General features: G+C 43.1%; 1 protein-coding gene across 1 annotated transcript in view; it reads right to left on the reverse strand.

Annotated features, from left to right (window-relative positions):
- The window catches only part of LOC124041121 (leucine-rich melanocyte differentiation-associated protein-like), a 473,611-nt gene that overhangs the window by 164,715 nt on the left and 286,363 nt on the right, over positions 1-22,533 (reverse strand). The window contains exons 3-4 of the mRNA XM_046358329.1: positions 20,163-20,289; positions 18,154-18,293 (exon numbers count right to left, since the gene is read on the reverse strand). Of these exons, the coding sequence (XP_046214285.1) occupies positions 18,154-18,293; positions 20,163-20,289 (267 nt within the window). The remainder of the gene's footprint in view (positions 1-18,153; positions 18,294-20,162; positions 20,290-22,533) is intronic.

The following is a 22,533-nucleotide window of genomic DNA, read 5'->3' on the forward strand; positions in this document are numbered from 1 at the left end:
CAGAGGAAGAGACAGCAGCAGCAGTAGCTAAGTGATGGATGAGGAGGGACATGGAGGAACCACGATATGGACACAGACAGGCTCCATATAGAAGGTGATGATGGTGGTAACAGTAGGGATGAAGATAGATAGTAAAACCAATGTCAGCAAGTCAACACACTAGGATTATAGGGAAGGGGGATATTGATTGATCTATAAACTTGTTACGACTTCTTCTGAAGTCGGTGCCTCTCCTTGTTCGGGCGGCGCTCGCCGTTGCCGATCTACTAACGGATGCACTTTTCTTTTTCCTTTTGTTTTGTCTTTGTTTTCACACACCTGTTTTCCATTTCACAATTATTTGTGCCTGTATTTAGACCCTCTGTTTCCCCCATGGTGTTGTGTGGGATTATTCATGTTCAGTTAGGTTGATTTTGATGGCTAGTTTTTTGACGGCTGTGTTCACCCGTGCGTTATCTTTACCGTCTTGTTTTGGTCAAGTGTAATTGTTACCTTGTGCCTTGTTGAGTAAAGTACGTTGCTCACTCATTCTGCTCTCCTGCGCCTGACTTCATGCACCAGCTACTCACTTTCTGACAAAACTATAAAAGATGATACAAACAGTATATTATGACTCAAGCCTGAGAACATCTGAGAGGGTATAGTACAAATCAGGATATAGGAATTATACTGGGAACTTGCCTAAATATTCTGAAATATATTTTTATTATTTAGAAAAATAAGCTTGAAATGGGCATGGCCTACTTAATTCAACAACCAAAAACACACATCTACGTTTATATTTCTTATGTCACGTCTTGACCTTAGTTGCTTTTTTATGTCTCTATTTTATGTCTCTATTTTTTGCCAGAGCCGCCCGTCAGTCAGGAGCTGCTAGAGCCGTCCGTCAGTCAGGAGCTGCCAGAGCCGTCAGTAAGGAGCTGCCAGAGCCGCCAGTCAGTCAGGGGCTGCCAGAGCCGCCAGTCAGTCAGGGGCTGCCAGAGCCGCCAGTCAGTCAGGGGCTGCCAGAGCCGCCAGTCAGTCAGGGGCTGCCAGAGCCGCCCGTCACTCCGGAGCTGCCCTTCACTCCGGTGCAGCCGCAGCCTCCCGCCTGTCCGCCGCTGCCGGAATCTTCCGTCTATTCGGGGCCCGCTGCAAGGGTCCCCAGTCCGAGGTTACAGCCAAACAGTTTTGTGGGCCAGGACTATGGTGGAGTGGGGTCCACGTCCCACACCAGAGCCGCCACCGCGGACAGAAGCCCACCCAGACCCTCCCCTATGGGTTTCGGTTTTGCGGCCGGAGTCCACACATTTGGGGGGGGGGGGGTGCTACTGTCACGTCCTGACCTTAGTTCCTTCTATATGTGTCTATTTTAGTTTGGTCAGGGCGTGAGTTGGGGTGGGCATTCTATATTTTTGTTCTGTGTTATAGTCCTATGTGTCTGGTGTGGTTCCCAATCAGAGGCAGCTGTCAATCGTTGTCTCTGATTGAGAACCATGCTTAGGCAGCCTGTTTTCCCACTATGGGTTGTGGGTAGTTGTTTTCTGTGTCTGTGTTTCACCATACAGAACTGTATCGATTTTAATTTCGTTGTTTCATTTGGTTATTTTGTATTCAGTGTTCAGTTATATTTCATTAAAATGGGCACTTACCACGCTGCGTTTTGGTCCAATCTTTCATACTCCTCAGATGAAGAAGATCGTTACATCTTAATAAACCCGAAAATCAAGTTATTTCTGGTTGTTTATCAAAGTCAGCTAACTTATTGATCCTACTTTGTAGTATACCCTTCAGGCCTGAGGTGTTTTAGCAGTAGAGGAGGCACGTACGCAGATACCTGCGCCCCTGTACCCGCCCCTTCGCCCTCCCACTCGCCAAGTGCCCATTTGAGTGGTGGTAAACTTAGTTTGAGTGTGTGTAGTAAGCTACCCAGTTTAAATATCAACAGTACTGCCACAGACGTAGCACTTGAACATTTATTTCCTTATAGAATCATAGCCACTGGAAGGGTACTGGAGGTAAATCAATTTGCCAAAGCTATATAATTACTGCTATCTGTTCAGAAAGAAATTAAATCATTCAGAATAGCCTAGTACACCTTGCCTGACGACTCAAACTGAATTCTTCCACTGCTCTATGTTCGCTACATTCTTCAGTCTGAGACTGACATCGTTGAGGTCGATTGTGGTGAAGTTAAAATGAGAGGTTTTGTATAAAACAAAGTCGTCAGCGATTTCTGGGACCAATCAGAATGGTTAAAGAACGTGTTTGCGTTCTAGAAATCATCAGGGAGGTTCTCAGATCCAGACTCATTGCGGGGAAGAAACTAGCGTCCGTGGGCGTGGCATAGCGTTTGGCCCGGAGCAAGGAGTTTGGGTAGCCAGGCAGCATAGCCTAGTGGTTAGAGTGTTGGACTAGTAAACGGAAGGTTGCGAGTTCAAACCCCCGAGCTGACAAGGTACAAATCTGTCGTTCTGCCCCTGAACAGGCAGTTAACCCACTGTTCCCAGGCCGTCATTGAAAATAAGAATATGTTCTTAACTTACTTGCCTTGTTAAATAAAGGTAAAATTAAAAGAATTAAAATTAAAAATACTACACCATGAATAGGCCAATATTTGAGCCACAGAGGATCAATAGCTTCTTTAAAAAACTTCCTAGTGGAGCCCAATAACAAGGCATAGCCTATAGTCTGGAATGCGCAGCAAATCTGTCAGTGAACAACATGAAGACAAAACAGGCCTTTAGCAATATTTCAAATACAATCGCGGGAAAGCAAATGGCTCCTGCTGAAAATAAAATAATCTGGGAAAGGAGGTACGGCAGGGCGGGCCAGGCCCCCTACGGCTCGCCCATAACACTGTCCCTGGAGTGAGCTATACATCGTTGGGTGAGTCAGTGAAACTTTTTAGGAGTATAATTAGAAAGCTTTTTAGGAGTATAATTTCCTCCTCCTATTGTACAATATGTGTGTCTCCACAGACCTAGACCTGGGCGATTGATTGATTCCTGACAAGGTCGTTTTTATTGATTTCAGATTCTCAGTTTGTCATTGTCAAAGTAGCCTATCATTTTGATAATAAAAAACATTCTACCAAAGTCTCCAGTCGTGATGAATGATGAATGATGTAGAATTGCATGAAATGCATTTATAAAAGGCCACATTTTTCACAGACCATGCATGGGCTACTAAAAATGTGTGCAACTTCTGTCAGCACCTGTACTGCTCTATGCCACTACGCAAATGCAATGATAGGCATGCAAGGCTTATAAAAGCTCCAGACCAGGCCTGAGGTGTTTTAGCAGTTGAGTGACAGAGAGCTGAAACCCCTGACATTTATCCTATTGTAATACACAAAAGACTCAAATAGACGTTGTCTGAGAAAGACGAATAATTATAATTCAAGTCTCCTTTTTACAGTTCTCCTTAAAAACTTGTTCATGATGTTTGAGCGGATGGGGGGGGGGGGTATAGGGCACCTGAAGGAAAACTGTCCAACTGTAGGAAAAGTATTTAATCAGGGAGGAACGAAAGACCTACAAACAAGATTATGTCACTCAAGCCAATGTGTAAACATGACAGGTAACAACTGGTTCTGCTTCACGATGAATGTGTGACATACCCCCAGAGGCAATTTCACTCATCCCAGAGGCTTCTCCAAGACGCCGCTGACAGAAAAGAGGTATACAGAGTGGACTTTAATTCTGACTCAGGGGGCGTGCATAACATCCACAGCTTCCAAGTATATTACTCGCTAATGTTCAGTCTCTGGACAATAAAGTAGACAGGCTCTGGGCGAGGATCTACTTCTAGAGAGACATCAGGAACTGTAAAATAATCTGTTCCACAGAATCATGGCTCTCTCCGGATATACTGTCCCCGTCAATACAGCCAGCCGGGCTATCAGTACATCGCATGGACAGGAAAAAAGGTAGAGGTAGATGTATATGTTTCATGATTAACTACTCATGGTGTGATTGTGGTAATGTTCAGGAACTCAAGATCTTTTGTTCATCAGACCTGGAAAACCTCATAATGAAATGTCGACCGCATTACCTCCCGAGATAATTATCTTCGGTCATCGTCACAACCATGTATATTCCCCCTCAAGCCGATACCATGATGGCTATCAAGGAATTACACTGGACTTTGTGCAAACTGGAAACCGCATATCCTGAGGCCGCATTTATTTTAGCTGGGGACTTTAACAAAGCAAATCTGAGGAAAACGCTACTCAAGTTTTATCAATACATCACCTGCACTGCTCGCGCCTAAAAAACTCTCGACTGTTGCTACTCTCCATTCCGGGAGGGATACAAGGCTCTCCGCCACCCTCCCTTCAGCAAATCATATCACACCTCCATTCTGTTCCTCCCTTCCTATAGGCAGAAACTCAAACAGGAAGTACCCGTGGTAAGGACAGTTCAACTTTGGTCTGACTAATCAGAATCTATGCTTCAAGATTGTTTTGATCACGCGGACTGGGATATGTTCCAGGTTGCTTCTGAGAAAAACATTGACGTATACACTGACCGAGTTCATCAGGAAGTGCATAGGGAATGTTGTTCCCACTGTAACAATTAAAACCTATTCAAACCTTACAACATGGATAGATTGCAGCATCCGCGCAAAACTGAAAGCGAGAACCACAGCAAGGTGACTGTGAACATGGATGAGTACAAACAGTCCAGCTATGCCCTCCATAAGGCAATCAAACAGGCAAGATATCAATACAGAGACAAAGTGGAGTCGCAATTCAACGGCACAGACACGAGACGTATGTTGCATGGACTCCAGGCAATCATGTACTATAAAGGGAAAACCGAGGAAAACACAATGCCAAAGACGCGGGCCACCGCCGCTCACGAGGACAGGTAGCTCTCGTTCTCCCTGTTTCTGACGGGAGTAAGACACTTAAACGTGTTAACCCTCGCAAGGCTCCTCAGAGCATGTGCAGACCAGCTTGCTTGAGTGTTTACGGACATATTCAATCTCTCCCCATCCCGGTATGATATCCCCACTAGTTTCAAGATGACCACCATTGTTCCTGTACCAAGAAAGCGAAGGTAACTGAACTAAATGACAATTGCCCCGTAGCACTCACTTCTGTCATCATGAAGTGCTGAGAGAGTCTTGTTAAGGGTCATATCACCTCCACCTTACTTGTCACCCTAGACCCACTGCAATTCGCATACCGCCCCCAAAATATCCAGGGATGATGCAATCACCATCACACTCCCCTATCCCATCTGGGCAAGAGGAATACCTATGTCAGAATACTGTTCATTGACTATAGCTCAGCCTTCAACACTATAATACCCTCCAAGCTCATCACTAAGCTTGGGGCCCTGGGTCTGAACCCCGCCCTGTTCAACTAGGTCCTGGACCTCCTGATGGGCAGGGCATCCAGGTGGTGAAGATCGGCAACAAGCTGCTATGCTGATCCTCAACACAGGGGTTCCACAAGGGCGCGTGCTCAGCCCCCTCATGTACTCCCTGATCACCCATGACTGCGTGGCCATGCACGTCTCCAACTACAATCATTAAGTTTGCAGACAATACAACAGTGGTAGCCCTGATTACCAACAATGACGAGACAGCCTACAGGAAGGAGATAAGGGCAATGGTGGTGTGGTGCCAGGAACATAATATCTCCCTCAACGTCAAAAGAGTCAATGAGCTGATCGTGGACTTCAGAAGACAGCAGAGGGACCACGCCACCATCCACATCGACGGGGCCGCAGTGGAGAAGGTAAAAAAAAGCTTTAAGTTCCTTGGCATACACATCACTGACAATCTGAAATGGTCCAACAACACAGACAGTGTGGTGAAGAAGGTGCAACAGTGCCTCTTCAACCTCTGGAGGCAGATGAAATTCATCATGTACCCTAAGACCCTGACAAACTTTTACAGATGCACCATTGAGAGCATCTTGTCGGGCTGTATCACTGCCTGGTACGGCAACTGCACCATTTGCAACAACTGGGCTCTACAGAGGGTGATGCGGTCTGCCCAATACATCACCAGGGGCACGCTGTCTGCTCTCCAGGACATCTACAGCACCCGGTGTCACAGGAAGGCCAAGCAGATCATGAAGGTCCTCAGCCACCCAAGCCACGGCCTGTTCACCCTGCTATCATCTAGAAGGTGGGTTCAGTACAGGTGCATCAAACCTGGGACCGAGAGACTGAAAAACAGTTTCTATCTCAAAGCCATTAAATCGTCACCATTAGCCGGTCTCCACCCAGTACCCTGCCATGAACTTTAGTCACTGTCACCACCCGGTACTCTACCCTGCACCTTAGTGACTGCTATCTTATGTACATAGTCATGGAACACTGATCACTTTAATAATGTTTACATATGGTTTTACCCACTTCATATGTATATACTGTATTCTCGTCAAGGCCTTTCCTGTATAACTATTGCTGTACATAACATTTTCCATCCTAAATATTCTACATGTATGATACATATTCTATCCATAGACTGTCCATACTGTCTATACATCCCATCATATACAGTGGGGAGAACAAGTATTTGATACACTGCTGATTTTGCAGGTTTTCCTACTTACAAAGCATGTAGAGGTCTGTATTTTTGATCTATCATAGGTACACTTCAACTGTGAGAGACGGAATCTAAAAAAAAAAAATCCAGAAAAGCACATCGTACCAAACGAGAGGGTCTGGAGGTTGAATCCTCAGCTCCTCACAGAACCAACAATCTGTGACATTTTTCTTTGATACCAATGACAACACAGAGACTTCCCCAGCATTATTGTGGGAAATACTGAAGGCTTATCTGAGAGGCTGTATCATCTCCTTTCAGGCTGCCAGGAGTAGGCAAAACAGAGGAAAATTGGTAGAACTGGAGGGACAAATTCACTTACTGGATATGGAGAATGCTAGCCATCCATCTATGGAGAAACATTTAAAAAATTACCTCTTTAAAATTTGAAATACATCAGATTCTTTCAGTTAAAATGGCTAAATGATTCACAAAGTTAAATCTGCATCTGGGGAATTACTCTCTTCCCCCAAAGACATCAATGACAGATTCTGTCAGTGTTATGAGTCTCTATATACATCTAAAGCAGATCCTAATCCCTTAATTATGCAAAACTTTTTGAAGGACTGTAATCTTCCTGCCCTCAACCAGGAAGATTCTAACTTCCTGAATAAGGAAATATCTCTTGAAGAAATTCAAGAAACAATTAAATCTCTAAAGAGTGGCAAGGCCCCGGGCCCAGATAGATACTCTGGTGAATTCTATGAAACATTCAGCAACATACTCTCTCCCTACCTGCACAAAATGTTGGTTCAGGCCAATGAGGATGGAGCGCTCCCATCCACTTTGGATGAAGCGTTCATTACAGTTATACATAAGAAGGGTAAAGATCCAGAAGAGGTAGGGTCATATAAACCAATATCTCTCCTTAATACAGACCAAAAGATTTTAGCAAAAACTCTGGCTAACAGGCTTAGCACTTTAATTGGCAAATTGGTCCATTCGGACTAGACCGGCTTTTTCCCTGACAGAAACTCATTCTTCAATCTCAGGCGCCTCTTCAACATTATGTATTCTCAGAGGTTACCCAACGTGGACCTTGCCGTTATATCTCTTGACGCCGAAAAGGCCTTTGACCAAGTTGAGTGGCCCTATCTATTCAAGGTCCTACAGAAATGTAATATTGGAGATGGGTTCATAAATTGGATCCAGCTTTTATATAGGAACCCCTGTGCGAGAATACTCACTAACAAATCATTGTCGCCCCGATTGAACCTTTACAGAGGGACAAGGCAGGGTTGTGCGCTGTCGTCTATGCTCTTCGCCCTAATTATTGAACCTCTCGCTCAGGCGATTAGATCTCATGCAGCAATACACGGCTATAATACTAAAGATACTCTAAATAAGATTTCCCTATACGAAGAAGACATCCTCCTCTATGTAACAGAACCCCAAGCTAGTATTCCAGCTATTCTTGATGTGATTAATTTGTTTGGTACCTTCTCGGGATACAGAATAAATTGTAACAAGAGTGAATTAATGCCCATACAGTTGCAAAACACCTCCGGTCTAGAACATCTTCCAGTAAAGTTATCTTCAGAAGAATTTAACTACCTAGGAATTGTAGTTACCAAACAATATGCCTTACTATTTAAAGAGAATTTCCCCTCTCTGATGCAAAAACTCAAGGCAAACATACAATTTTGGAGAACTCTCCCAATTTCTCTGCTCTGATGAATTAATGCCATTAAAATAGTCTTCCTCCCACAACTGCTCTACCTATACCAGAACATCCCAGTATTCATACCGAAATCCTTTCATAAACAATTGGACTCAATTATCAATCTTTTCATCTGAGATTATAAAACACACAGGATAGATGGAAGGAGGATTGTCTCTCCCAGATGTTAGTGGGCTGCTAACCTCCGCGTTGTTACGTTTCTGCTGGATGACACACCTCCGTCATCCAGCTGACTTAGTATGGAGGGTGAGGAGTGTCACCCCTTCTCTATTGGTGCTGTGATTCTGTCGCCTGTCAATCTGGAGATGTCACTTTATTGTAACAATCCTATAATACATAGCACAGTCCGAATCTGGAAGCAAATTAAAGTCCACTTTGAGCTTAGACCAATGTTATTCATACTCCCTGTTGCCAGGAATCCCTCCTTTGCCCCCTCTAACCTTGATAACAACTTTGAGCGATAGGGAGAGTTGGGGATAAGTACCATAGGGGATTTAGATATAGAAGGGACCTTTGCTTCCTTTGAGTTGCTGAGGGAAACGTATAATCTTCCCAGAAGTAACTTTTTCAGACACCTACAAATTAGAGACTATGTTAGAAAACACCTCCCAACATTTGGGAATGCTAAACCTTCCATGTTTGACGAATGCATAAAAATATGCCCCACCTCAAACAAACTGATATCTCGTCTATATGACGCTTTTCAATCTGTTAGCACACGTTCTACAGATGCCATTAAGGCAAAATGGGAGGAAGAACTAGGGACTGACATTTCGATGGCAGACTGGGAAGAGAGCTTGGAGTATATCCACACATGCTCCATTAATTCCAGACATCGTCTCATACAATTCAAGGTATTACACTATTACAAAACCTGACTGCTATGGATATTTCCTGATACATCCCCTATGTGTGATAAATGTCAGGCTGCGCAGGGTACACTACTCCACTGCTTTGCCCTATGCTCTAGCTTGTATGGTTATTGGTGTGGAATTTTTAGGATCCTCTCTGATGTTCTGGAGACTTCAATAGACCCAGACCTGCTTCTGATAATCCTGGGAGTGTCTGATTCCCTAAACGGATTAAACCCCAAAAACAACTCACCTCTTACAGTCTCATTTCGGCAAAAAAACAAATCTTGTTGTTTTGGAAAAGGAGGGAAGCGCCCTCTACCAAATTATGGCTCAGCGAATTAGCAAACACTGTACACTTAGAAAGAATTAGATATATTCTGAACAATAAATTATCAACATTTGATTAAATCTGGCAGCCTTTCCTCTCCTACTTGGACGAGTCGGTGCTGTGAATTTGTACTTATTAACGCACTCTCAATTGTAATATTTTAATCTACCTTTGGGCAGGGGTCGGAAGGGGGGGATAAAAGGGGAAATAAGGGGGGTGGGGGATAAAGGTGGGTGACATCTACCCTCTTTCTTTCTACATGTCCTTGTTCTGTATGTCGTGTTTTGTATTATTTGTTTTGCACCCAGAACTCTCGGTCTTGTTGTTCCTGTCTGCTCTTTTATGTTTATATAAGAATTGTATACCTGTCTTTTATACCTATACACCATTCTGGTGTGTGTTCAATAAAACATATTTGAAACAAGGATGATCAATGGAAACAGGATGCACCTGAGCTCAATTTCGAGTCTCATAGCAAAGGGTCTGAATACTTATGTTAATAAGGTATTTCTGTTTTTATTGTATTTTATTTTTTTGTTAACATTTGTCAAATCCAGCTTTTGCTTTGTCAGTATGGGGTATTGACATTATGGGGTATTGTGCGTTGGGTATTGTGCGTTGGGTATTGTCAGTATGGGGTATTGTGCGTTGGGTATTGTCAGTATGGGGTATTGTGCGTTGGGTATTGTCAGTATGGGGTATTGACATTATGGGGTATTGTCAGTATGGGGTATTGACATTATGGGGTATTGTGCGTTGGGTATTGTGCGTTGGGTATTGTCAGTATGGGGTATTGACATTATGGGGTATTGTCAGTATGGGGTATTGACATTATGGGGTATTGTGCGTTGGGTATTGTGCGTTGGGTATTGTCAGTATGGGGTATTGTCCGTTGGGTATTGTCAGTATGGGGTATTGTGCGTTGGGTATTGTCAGTATGGGGTATTGTGCGTTGGGTATTGTCAGTATGGGGTATTGTGCGTTGGGTATTGTCAGTATGGGGTATTGTGCGTTGGGTATTGTCAGTATGGGGTATTGTCAGTATGGGGTATTGTGCGTTGTGTATTGTCAGTATGGCGTATTGTTCGTTGGGTATTGTCAGTATGGGGTATTGTGCGTTGGGTATTGTCAGTATGGGGTATTGTGCGTTGGGTATTGTCAGTATGGGGTATTGTGCGTTGGGTATTGTCAGTATGGGGTATTGTGCGTTGGGTATTGTCAGTATGGGGTATTGTGCGTTGGGTATTGTCAGTATGGGGTATTGTGCGTTGGGTATTGTCAGTATGGGGTATTGTGCGTTGGGTATTGTCAGTATGGGGTATTGTGCGTTGGGTATTGTCAGTATGGGGTATTGTCCGTTGGGTATTGTCAGTATGGGGTATTGTGCGTTGGGTATTGACATTATGGGGTATTGTCCGTTGGGTATTGTCAGTATGGGGCATTGTGTGTAGATTGCTGAGAAAAAAAACATTTATTTAATCCATTATAGAATATGGCTGTAACGTAACAAAATGTGGGAAAAGCCAAAGGGTCTGAATACTTTTCGAATGCACGACAAATAACACTGGATTTGATTTCACATACACTGTAGCTAGGATGTCAAACTTCCTCCGTTACAACACAAAGCGAGAGGTAGAGAGGGAGAGAGAGAAAGAGGCAGAGAGAGAAAAAGAAAAGTTATTTCGCTGGGCAACTTCTGTTTTCACAGTATTCATATTTTCTTTCACACATTAAAACAGTGATGACTGAATCTGCTCTGTATAAAGACACACAGCACCATATTTCATTATTTGTGTGTATTTATATTATTATGCCATTGGACTAAATGACACCGTTCAGTGTGCGACACAGTACTTGACTGCTTGCCTTGGTAATTGAGAGAGATGGAAACTGAATCAGGCTCAAATTGATGTTTTACAGTGTGACACATTATGAATATTACATCACAGGACCATACACAGTATCAGTCAGGGCATGGTAGAGAGAGAGAGAGAGGGAGAGAGAGTGTGAGAGAGAGAGTGCGGGAGAGAGGGAAAGAGTGTGAGAGAAAGACACAGAGCGAGAGAGAGAGGGAGAGAGAATTTTTTTATTTTACCTTTGTTTAACCAGGCAAGTCAGTTAAGAACAAATTATTATTTTCAATGACGGCCAGTGGGTTAACTGCCTGTTCAGGGGCAGAACGACAGATTTGTACCTTGTCAGCTCGGGGGTTTGAACTCGCAACCTTCCGGTTACTAGTCCAACGCTCTAACCACTAGGCTACCCTGCCGAGAGAGAGAGTGTGAGAGAGAGAGTGTGAGAGAAAGAGAGAAAGAGAGAGAGAGAGAGAGAGAAAGAAAGACACAGAGAGAGAGAGAGAGCGAGAGATCCTCGGTGCTAGTAAATTATTAATACAGAACACAAAGTCAGGAACAAGCACTTAGGGCTAAAACAGACAAAAGAGAGTGTTTTTTCCTTTTATCGTGTTTCATGTAGAGGCTGACAAATGGTGGTCACATCGCATGAAGGCTGTGATATTTAATGCATGGTCTGCACTGCTAGTAAACACTCATTTGTGGTTGTGACTAGTCACACATGAAATGCATTTTGCCCGACCAGAGGTGGTTTGATAAAGGTTTTAAAACCAGGAGGTTCAATCCACAATCTGGTTGAGAAACGGAACGTTCGTTCCCCTTTCAATACATTAAATACATAAAAAAGTTCCCAAAAATATAATAACTTGCAAAAATCCGAATATAAATAGTTGTTCAAATTAAAAAATATATCGGAAGATTGATGAGGTACGTCTTGGTCAGCTAAACTTACTAAGATGTACAGTACCTCCAACAACACATAGAACCTCATATACAGTTGAAGTCGGAAGTTTACATACACTTAGGTTGGAGTCATTAAAACTCCCTTTTCAACCACTCCACAAATGTCTTGTTAACAAACTATAGTTTTGGCATGTCAGGTAGGACATCTACTTTGTGCATAACATAAGTAATTTTTCCAACAATTGTTTACAGACAGATTATTTCACTTATAATTCACTGCATCACAATTCCAGTGGGTCAGAAGTTTACATACACTAAGTTGACTGTACCTTTAAACAGCTTGGAAAATTCACGGCTTTAGAAGCTTCCGATAGGCTAATTGACATCATTTGAGTAAATTTAAGGTGTACCTGTGGATGTATGTCAAGGCAATAGTATGCAAGTTCAAACACCATGGGACCACGCGGCCGTCATACCGCTCAGGTAGGAGACGCGTTCCGTCTCCGAGAGATGAAGATGCTTTGATGTGAAAAGTGCGAATGAATCCCAGAACCGCAAGGACATTTTGAAGATGCTGGAGGAAACAGGTACAAAAGTATCTATATCCACAGTAAGACGAGTCCTATATCGACATAACCTGAAAGGCCGCTCAGCAAGGAAGAAGCCACTGCTCCAAAACCGCCATAAAAAAGCCAGACTATGGTTTGCAACTGCACATGGTGAAAAATATCGCACTTTTGGAGAAAGGTCCTCTGGACTGATGAGACAAAAATAGAACTGTTTGGCCATAATGACCATTGCTATGTTTGGAGGAAAAAGGTGGAGGATTGCAAGCCGAAGAACACCATCCCAGGAGTGGCAGCATCATGTTGTGGGGGAGCTTTTCTGCAGGAGCGACTGGTGCACTTCACAAAATAGATGGCATTATGAGGTGAAAGAAAATTATGTGGATATATTGAAGCAACATCTCAAGACATCAGTCAGGAAGTTAAAGCTTGGTCGCAAATGGGTCTTCTAAATGGACATTGACCCCGAGCATACTTCCAAAGTTGTGGCAAAATAGCTTAAGGACAACAAAGTCAAGGTATTGGAGTGGCCATCACAAAGCCCTGACCTCAAACTCATATAAAATTTGTGGGCAGAACTGAAAAAGCGTGTGCAAGCAAGGAGGCCTACAAACCTGACTCAGTTACACCAGTTCTGTCAGGAGGAATGGGCCAAAATTCACCCAATGTATTGTGGGAAGCTTGTGGAAGGCTACCCAAAACATTTGACCCAATTTAAACAATTTAAAGGCAATGCTACCAAACACTAATTGAGTGTATGTAAACTTCTGACCCACTGGGAATGTAATGAAATATATAAAAGCTGAAATAAATCACTCTCTACTATTATTCTGACACATTCTTAAAATAGAGTGGTGATCCGAATTGACCTAAAACAGGGAATGTTTACTAAGATTAAAAGTCAGGAATTGTGAAAAAATTTATTTGGCTAAGGTGTATGTAAACTTACGACTTCAACTGTAATTCTGCCCAAAAACTATTCGAATTTATCTTAACCTGTGGCATAAGGGCTTTTTAGGTGAGCGCTGATGCCACCCAGTGATAAGTAGTGCCCACCTTGTCAAATATTTATCTTGATTTCTAGCGCGCCTCTCCAGGGTGCTGTTGGAGAGATGCATTGCTGCTGCTCTCCACCAACCTTCCGTCCAAAACAATCGTCTATCATAAATCATGTAGCAGATTTAGGATACGATAGAAAGAGAATGTCGCCTTTTCTGTAGCCTACAGGCTGGAGATAAATTGTATGACAATGTAATGAGACGGACATTTTTAAAATTGTGCAGGTTTCTCCGATCAAATAGCCTGATCTAAACAGCGGCCAATCAAATAAAAAACAGCTCTGACATGTTAACAAACATTCATATTCTAACAACAGGACAGGTCAAAGTAAAATGAACAATATGGACAATCAGGGTATTCACAACTGTGGAATGGATAATCAGGGTTTTCACAACTGTGGAATGGATAATCAGGGTTTTCACAACTGTGGAATGGATAATCAGGGTATTTACTACTGTGGAATGGATAATCAGGGTATTTACTACTGTGGAATGGACAATCAGGGTATTCACAACTGTGGAATGGATAATCAGGGTTTTCACAACTGTGGAATGGATAATCAGGGTTTTCACAACTGTGGAATGGATAATCAGGGTATTTACTACTGTGGAATGGATAATCAGGGTATTTACTACTGTGGAATGGATAATCAGGGGTTTCACAACTGTGGAATGGATAATCAGGGTATTCACAACTGTGGAATGGATAATCAGGGTTTTAACAACTGTGGAATGGATAATCAGGGTATTCACAACTGTGGCCCAGGAGTTTCACCCTGTGGACTACATTGTCATGATCAATGGTTTTCGAGTTTGTATCCGTAAATATTTTGACGAGCTGGTCATAGCGAAAAATAAAATACTTCTGCATTTTCCACTGTGTAAAGACATTGATTATCATTGCAAATAGGCTCAGGATGACTCCTGAGAAAGTTGGGTAGCCGATATTCAGAGCAAAAGTCTAAGCCGTTGTGTTGGGGGGGGGTACAATATTGAATTTGGCCTTTACTACCGTAGTCCATAGCAGAGCATGTGAGTGGAGCTGGAGCTGGAGCATAGTGTGCCCAATTTGACTGGAGCGTGGAGCGAGTCTCCCAAAGCCTGGCACGTTGGCCTTCTCACCCACTCCAATTTCGCTCCTCACTTCAAGAGCCCAGGCCAGGCCCAGCCAAACATTTGTAGTCTACTTGTGTGCTGCTATAGCCCCTTGCTTTAGCTTCTGTTATCTAGTATGCTAAATATTTTCATAAAAAACTGATAAAACACCCAGGTGAAAAATCAAGGTGATTTACAAAGATGAGGAGGACACATCCCAAAAGCATGATGGTGTACTTTATACGTGCACATGCTAACAGAAAGGAATGAGGTGGGTAGCTAGCTAAGTGTGTCATGGTAGCAAAGTATTTATAAACAAAAAATCCGAACTCTTAAAATGTATATTATCTATACAATAGGCCTGACCTGACATGTTACCTCTTTCAAGGAGCTTTCCATTTTGATAGTGTTATTTTCCCCATAAAACCTTTAGGCCTACCTATAATAATACAAATCATTAAAAAACAACTCCGCATCGCTGCCCAGTCTGGCATGAGTGGTGTGTTTAGCATCACCAGTGGCTCTGCAAGCGCAGATAGGGTATTCTCCGCTGCAGGCACTATTGCATTGCCAGACTCTGGCCAAACTCATGTTTCTAAACCTTATTCAAAGCATTTGGATTTCATTCTAAGTAAGGCACAGCCTACATGCACAATGTTGTTTAAATGCTGAGCGCTATAATATTCCTGCAAATGCTTCACAATGTATTTCTTTGTAGGCTATAGCCTTGAAATCATTGAAATAATAGGCTAATAATATAGCTGAAATAATAAATGTTTGTTCTTTCTTACATCTTGCCCAAACTGGATGCATGCGTGCATCAGCGTGCACCATCGTGCGCAAATTGATTTTGTCCCTCCATACCAAACGCGATCACGACACGCAGATTGAAATATCAAAACAAACTCTGAACCAATTATATTATTTTGGGGATAGGTCAAAAAGTATTAAACATTTATGGCAATTTAGCTAGCTAGCTTGCAGTTGCTAGCTACTTTGTCATATTTAGCTAGCTAGCTTTCTGCTGCTAGCTAATTTGTCCTGGGATATAAACATTGAGTTGTTATTTTACCTGAAATGTACAAGGTCCTCTACTCTGACAATTAATCCACACATAAAACGGTCAACCGAATCGTTTCTAGTCATCTCTCCTCCTTCCAGGCTTTTTCGTCTTTGACTTTATATGGCGATTGGCAACTTTCATAATAAGGTGAATTAACACAACTGACATCAATTCATCTTTCAATCACCCACGTGGGTAAAACCAATGAGGAGATGGGTTCTCACCCATCAATCACCCACGTGGGTATATGCTTCTAAAAGCCCATTAAGCGATGGGAGAAGCAGGGACTTCCATCGCGTTCGGCACCACAAATAGAAGCAACTTCTATTTTAGTGGCTGGCAACGCAGACACTCATTGGCGCAGGAGCAGTGTGGGTGCAATGATATAATAACATGTATGTGTACATGTATTTTGTAATGCTCGCACATGTGACGCTTCCGGTTTGGGCATCGTGTTAGGCTATCTGTCTGTCTGAACTATTTAGAATGTTTTGATGCTGTTTAATACGAGTAAGTAATTTATTTCAAATGATGAGTGCTGCTTACAGTCACCTTTTCATGTTGTTTATTAAAATGCTCTTTATTCAAAGTTTTTTAAAGTGTCTGTCCTATATCTAGAAGATATAAGAAAGATAAAGAAATATTTTAGTTTTTTTGGACACATATTTAACCTTATTTTTGTTGTGACAAAACTTCCTCCATATTCCATTTGTTTGTCTGGGTTACCTTCAGACGAGTCCCGTGGGACTTGTGGGGGTCGTAGAGTAAAACGGAGAGCATCATCGTATTTCTGAGAGTCTCCTATTTTCATTGTTGGTAGTTTGTGGGCCAAACCATCCGGACACTACAGACGTTTTCATGAGGAGGCGGATGCGGTAGATTGAGACGCAGCCCAAGCAAAAAAACTGATATCGCTAGCTTAAATTGACAGATTTTTATATTATGTTATTTAGATTGCTGCTTGGGTGTGTCAATTAACTATTAATGATATTAAATAGTCAAAGTGATTAGTCACAGGAATAAGAACTAATAAAGCCAATGCAACTGCCTGTTTTACAAACGGTAGGCCGACCACATGGATGGTCATTCATAAAATTCCATTGCGTTCCGACATGGTAGTAAGTTAGTAAGCACGGACAGACGCCAACGTTTCTTTTTGTATCTTACAAACAGTAGGCCTACAACATAGATGGGCGTTCATAAATAATGTCAGGCAACACTGTACACCCCAGTATGCACGAACCAATGCCGATGCCTTTTGGACACATTGTTTTGGTGCAGTCAGGACCGGCCTTGATTTCCATATTCACAGATGTTGGCTTTTGGTCCGGTCAGGACCAAATCTGAACCAGTCATAGAAGTCTATTGTTTGGCTCAGTCTGGACTGGACCAGCCTTGACTTGGCCCAAACAGCCATAAATGACATATTTCTAACTTTCATTCAGAACCGAAAATTAACCATATTTCAACGTCCAGAAAATAAGTATGTTTCAACATCCGGAAAATACGCCTTTTTTCACCTTTCGGTCAGAACCTAAATTGAACGTTTGGAAAATACTATTTTAGACATCTTTTCAACGTCATTGTGCTTACTGGGACTATTCTAGTTTAGCGGTGCCAGCTATTTTTTTGTCTTGCCCTGGGACGGCAGAACGGCCAGGAACAAACAACATGAGAGAACAAACAACATGAGTTTTTATGACATCATCACTGTGCAACCCTTTGGCAATGACCTGTATCTCTGACTGTCGTCCTCCTTCCTGTTCTTGTATGTGTGTGTGTGTGTACTGTATACACATGTCCCTACCTGTATCTCTGACTGTCATCCTCCTTCCTGTTCTTGTTTGTGTGTGTGTGTGTACTGTATACACATGTCCCTACCTGTATCTCTGACTGTCATCCTCCTTCCTGTTCTTGTTTGTGTGTGTGTGTGTGTACTGTATACACATGTCCCTACCTGTATCTCTGACTGTCATCCTCCTTCCTGTTCTTGTATGTGTGTGTGTGTGTGTGTGTGTGTGTGTGTGTACTCTATACACATATCCCTACCTGTATCTCTGACTGTCATCCTCCTTCCTGTTCTTGTATGTGTGTGTGTGTGTGTGTACTGTATACACATGTCCCTACCTGTATCTCTGACTGTCATCCTCCTTCCTGTTCTTGTATGTGTGTGTGTGTGTGTACTGTATACACATGTCCCTACCTGTATCTCTGGTAGTCATCCTCATCCTTGTCCAGGCTGACCAGCTGGTTGGGACAGGCCTCGTTTCCCAGCAGGCTGAGGTAGTGCAGCGACGGAGTTGCCTCCGCCAAGTGTTCCAGCAGTGCCTCGATGTCAGTCAGGTGTCAGAGGTCAAGGCTGCTAATTGCATTAGCATTTACCCCCCCCAGCTTCAGAAAGCTAGTCACAGGCAATGGGTTGCTGTGAGAGAGCGGATAAAAATTTAAGGCTCAGAGGCATTTATTTGTCTGTTTCTCTGTATTTTCCCTCTCTCTCTCTCTTTCTACCCTGCCATATTTCTTTCTCTCTCCCTTCTCTCTTGCCCTCTCCATTTCTTCTTCTTTCCCTCTCTTCTCACCCCCCCCAGGTGGCCGGGTGGGGAGCGTTAAAACATTGACAAAATGATGGATGCCCTGTGGTTCAAACGGTCCATGATTCGCAGAGCCGTAGCCAACGCCATAACCAACCCCCCCCCCCCCCCCCCCAAACGTGGAAAAAAAGCTACCAGCCTCCCAAACAGGCACAGTTATCACTAATACATTCACTTCATTGGAAAATTGAGCCCAAAGTGTCAAAATGAAAGCGCACTAATGCAGTGGTGGAGTGTGTAAAATGGCACAGCTCCACATCAAGATGTGGTCTAATTGGGGCATTAGCATGTGCAGGCCACTTCGCCTCTCTTTCGCTCTCTTTCTCCCTCACCCCCTCCCCACCCCCCTCTCTCTCTTTCTTTCTTTCTCTCTCTCTGCTTCAGAGCAGTTGACACGCACTTCAAGGAGGCCCAGTTTTAATGTTGACGCGGTAGTTGTGTGTTTGCATCATTACCCTGTAGATGGATCTACTGGGGAGGCTACCAGGGACAAACAGGACACGTAGTTAGGCTGGGTTCTTAACGCTAAGGGAGGAAGTTGAAACATTTTCTGTCTGATCATAAGCAGTGTAATATTGCAGTGTCTGGATGTCTTGAGTGTGAGTGCTTACGGTTTACTATGAGGAAGGTATACAGGTATGGAGCCGTTTAATCATTGATCACAAAATATACATGTGACTGGAAATGTATACAGAGTTACAATAATGACTGCATGTTTGGTTTTCATATGTTAAATGTTCAAGTGTCTTGATTCAACATATTTATGTGATTTGTTTTATTTTGTTGAGGTTTCCAATTTTACACCCGACTGTTTATGAGTTATTATACTAGTGGTTAATTTGTCAATGTTTGTAGTTGGTTATACTACTAATACATATATATATATATTGCTATTTCTCAAAGATATGCTCAGAAGTTTCTCTCTTTCCATTTTCTTCCTCAACATATCGACACAGACCCTGCTGTCTTATATCCCTGTTTCCACTAGAGGTCCCCGTGGCGTAGAAACCAGTCTGTGGGGTCTGAGGTACCAAGACCCACATGCCTTTAACACTGCTTTTACATGCACTACAAATACCCCAGAGGCCTTTCAGAGAGATAGAGAACACAGAGATACAGAAGCACAACAACAGGTGCATTCCGAAATTCACTCTGCCTATCTCCTCCGATTTCAGAGTACTCTCGTCAGTGAGCCAGAGCGCAGAATAACTGACGAATTTACAAATGCTCAACACCAGTTGAATGTGGCCGGTGTCGGTAAATGTCAGTACAAAAAAAGAGTAATTCAATTGTTGCCAGCAGCACAGTTACAGTCACCAACGCTCTGGATAACATGAAAACAGCCTAACCAGCTCTGCTAGGGGGAGTAAAATGGTCAGAGTGAGGTGTTATCTGTCTCATTTGGGTCTGGAAGTAGTTAGCAAGCTAGCCAACATTAGCCAGTTTCCTTGGGTGCTTGACTGCCGTTGTGAGGTCAGAATGCTTGGATCAACCCTCCTCCTTGGCCAGAGCGTCCAGTGTCCGCTCTGAACACACCCAGAGACTAATATCCTTACAGCTCTATGAAGTAGCCAATGCTACAGAATGACACAGAGAATGAGTGCTTCGTTTGAAAGGATATTTGGTTCTTATTGAGTGTCAGGGTGTGGAGGGTGGGTAACCTGGGCAACTGGAGGTCGTTTCCGAGCAGATTGTTGTCGACGACCAGTTCTTCCAGCCCAGTGAACGCTTTCAGGCCAGCCAGTGACCTGCAATGATAAAGCGAGAGAGAGAGAGAGAGAGAGAGAGAGAGAGAGAGAGAGAGAGAGAGAGAGAGAGAGAGAGAGAGAGAGAGAGAGAGAGAGAGAGAGAGAGAGAGAAGAGAAAAATGATTCGGCTCTAAATCTGTGCAGACGGCCATTATGTGCAGAAATAAATATTTCAGCCTCCCTCTTTTCACGCGTCAGCAGAGACAGAGAAAGTTGTCAGGGGCCTGTCAGAGAGGGAATGAGGAGAATTAGTGGTGCTGAGTTCCCCTGGCATGGCCTGGACCCGGGACTCAGCGGCGAAGGGCTTCCTTCACAACGCTGGCAGGATGAGGGATGGGGGTCACCAGTGAGTAGCCAGGATTCAAAACAAAAGGCTTCAGAAATGTGGCGGGCAGGATGAATTTGTCAATGTCTTGTGTCTGGAGGCGCCTGGTTTGGCCTGACCCCAACCCTCCATTCCCAAGACAAATCACTCTGTCACACTTCACCTTCATTCCACGGACACAAATTTAACTTGTCATCCATCATCATCACAGCCCGACCAGCCGAATACAGAATACACACTCCCACAATCACAGACTGAATGGAAATGGAAACTTTTTTGAAAACTGTGATGGGGGTTGGTTTAACACCAAAGCATTTTTAGTTAAAGTGTTTTTTTTTACAATTTGTTTTTGTGAAGGACTGCAGAACCTTCTGATGCACATACATTGATTTTACGCACTCACACACAAACACACACACACACACACACACAAGTGGCATAAAGATGATCGAGAGCAGTGTTCAGGGTAATGTTAGGGGGATTGCAGAGTTCAACCCTTGTTGAAGGTGTGTCAGCCCACAATGTTAATCATGTGTTCAGGCCATCCTGTCAGCCCACAATGTTAATCATGTGTTCAGGCCATCCTGTCAGCCCACTATGTTAATCATGTGTTCAGGCCATCCTGTCAGCCCACTATGTTAATCATGTGGCATGTGTTCATCCTGTCAGCCCACTATGTTAATCATGTGTTCAGGCCATCCTGTCAGCCCACTATGTTAATCATGTGTTCAGGCCATCCTGTCAGCCCACTATGTTAATCATGTGTTCAGGCCATCCTGTCAGCCCACTATGTTAATCATGTGTTCAGGCCATCCTGTCAGCCCACTATGTTAATCATGTGTTCAGGCCATCCTGTCAGCCCACTATGTTAATCATGTGTTACAGGCCATCCTGTCAGCCCACTATGTTAATCATGTGTTCAGGCCATCCTGTCAGCCCACTATGTTAATCATGTGTTCAGGCCATCCTGTCAGCAAAACATGTTAATGTGTCCAGACTGAATTCATTGACATTGAAACCTGGCTGAGAAGAACATTATAGTAGGACTACTTTCTCACATGACTGTCATTTCTATTCATCATTAGAAAAAATAAGAACTTAAGATGTAACACATTCTTTAACCACCACATTGAAACCTTTAAGTAGGACTACTTTCTCACATGACTGTCATTTCTATTCATCATTAGAAAAAATAAGAACTTAAGATGTAACACATTCTTTAACCACCACGTTTAAAGTGAGATTTAAAAAAAAAAACGAAAGGTTACTGGATCGACTCCCCGAGCTGACAAGGTAAAAATCTGTCGTTCTGCCTCTGAACAAGGTCCACTGTTCCCCGGTAGACCATCATTGTAAATAAAACATTTTTCTTAACTGACTTGCCTAGTTAAATAAATGTTAAATAAAATACTTATATATTTTTTTAAGTGTGGAGAGAAAGAGAGAACACATTCAAACTGGCCTTAAAGAAGAAAAACTAAAAGGCAGGATGACAAACTAAGACCTTTGAACATCAGACTGTATTCCCATTGAAATCATCCCCATGTGTGTGTGTGTGTTAATGCATACATACCTGCGTGTGTGTCTATAATACAGTATGGTCTGTACTCCTGTGTGTTGCATTGTGAACGGCTTGGTTAAAAGAAGCTGCATGGCCCAGAGGTTGTTTTCATGTCACCACTGCTGTGTGCACCGGCCGATCTAATCAACTAAATTCACACCAAGGGGAGAGTAGAGCACAGCACAGCTACCTAATCCCATCCTGGTGGTGTGTGTGTGTGTGTGTGTGTGTGTGTGTGTGTGTGTGTGTGTGTGTGTGTGTGTGTGTGTGTGTGTGTGTGTGTGTGTGTGTGTGTGTGTGTGTGTGTGTGTGTGTGTGTGTGTGTTCGACTATACTAGTGGGGACCTGGAGTCCCCAC

Source organism: Oncorhynchus gorbuscha, linkage group LG08, assembly GCF_021184085.1.
Source record: "Oncorhynchus gorbuscha isolate QuinsamMale2020 ecotype Even-year linkage group LG08, OgorEven_v1.0, whole genome shotgun sequence".
Lineage (NCBI taxonomy): Eukaryota > Metazoa > Chordata > Actinopteri > Salmoniformes > Salmonidae > Oncorhynchus > Oncorhynchus gorbuscha.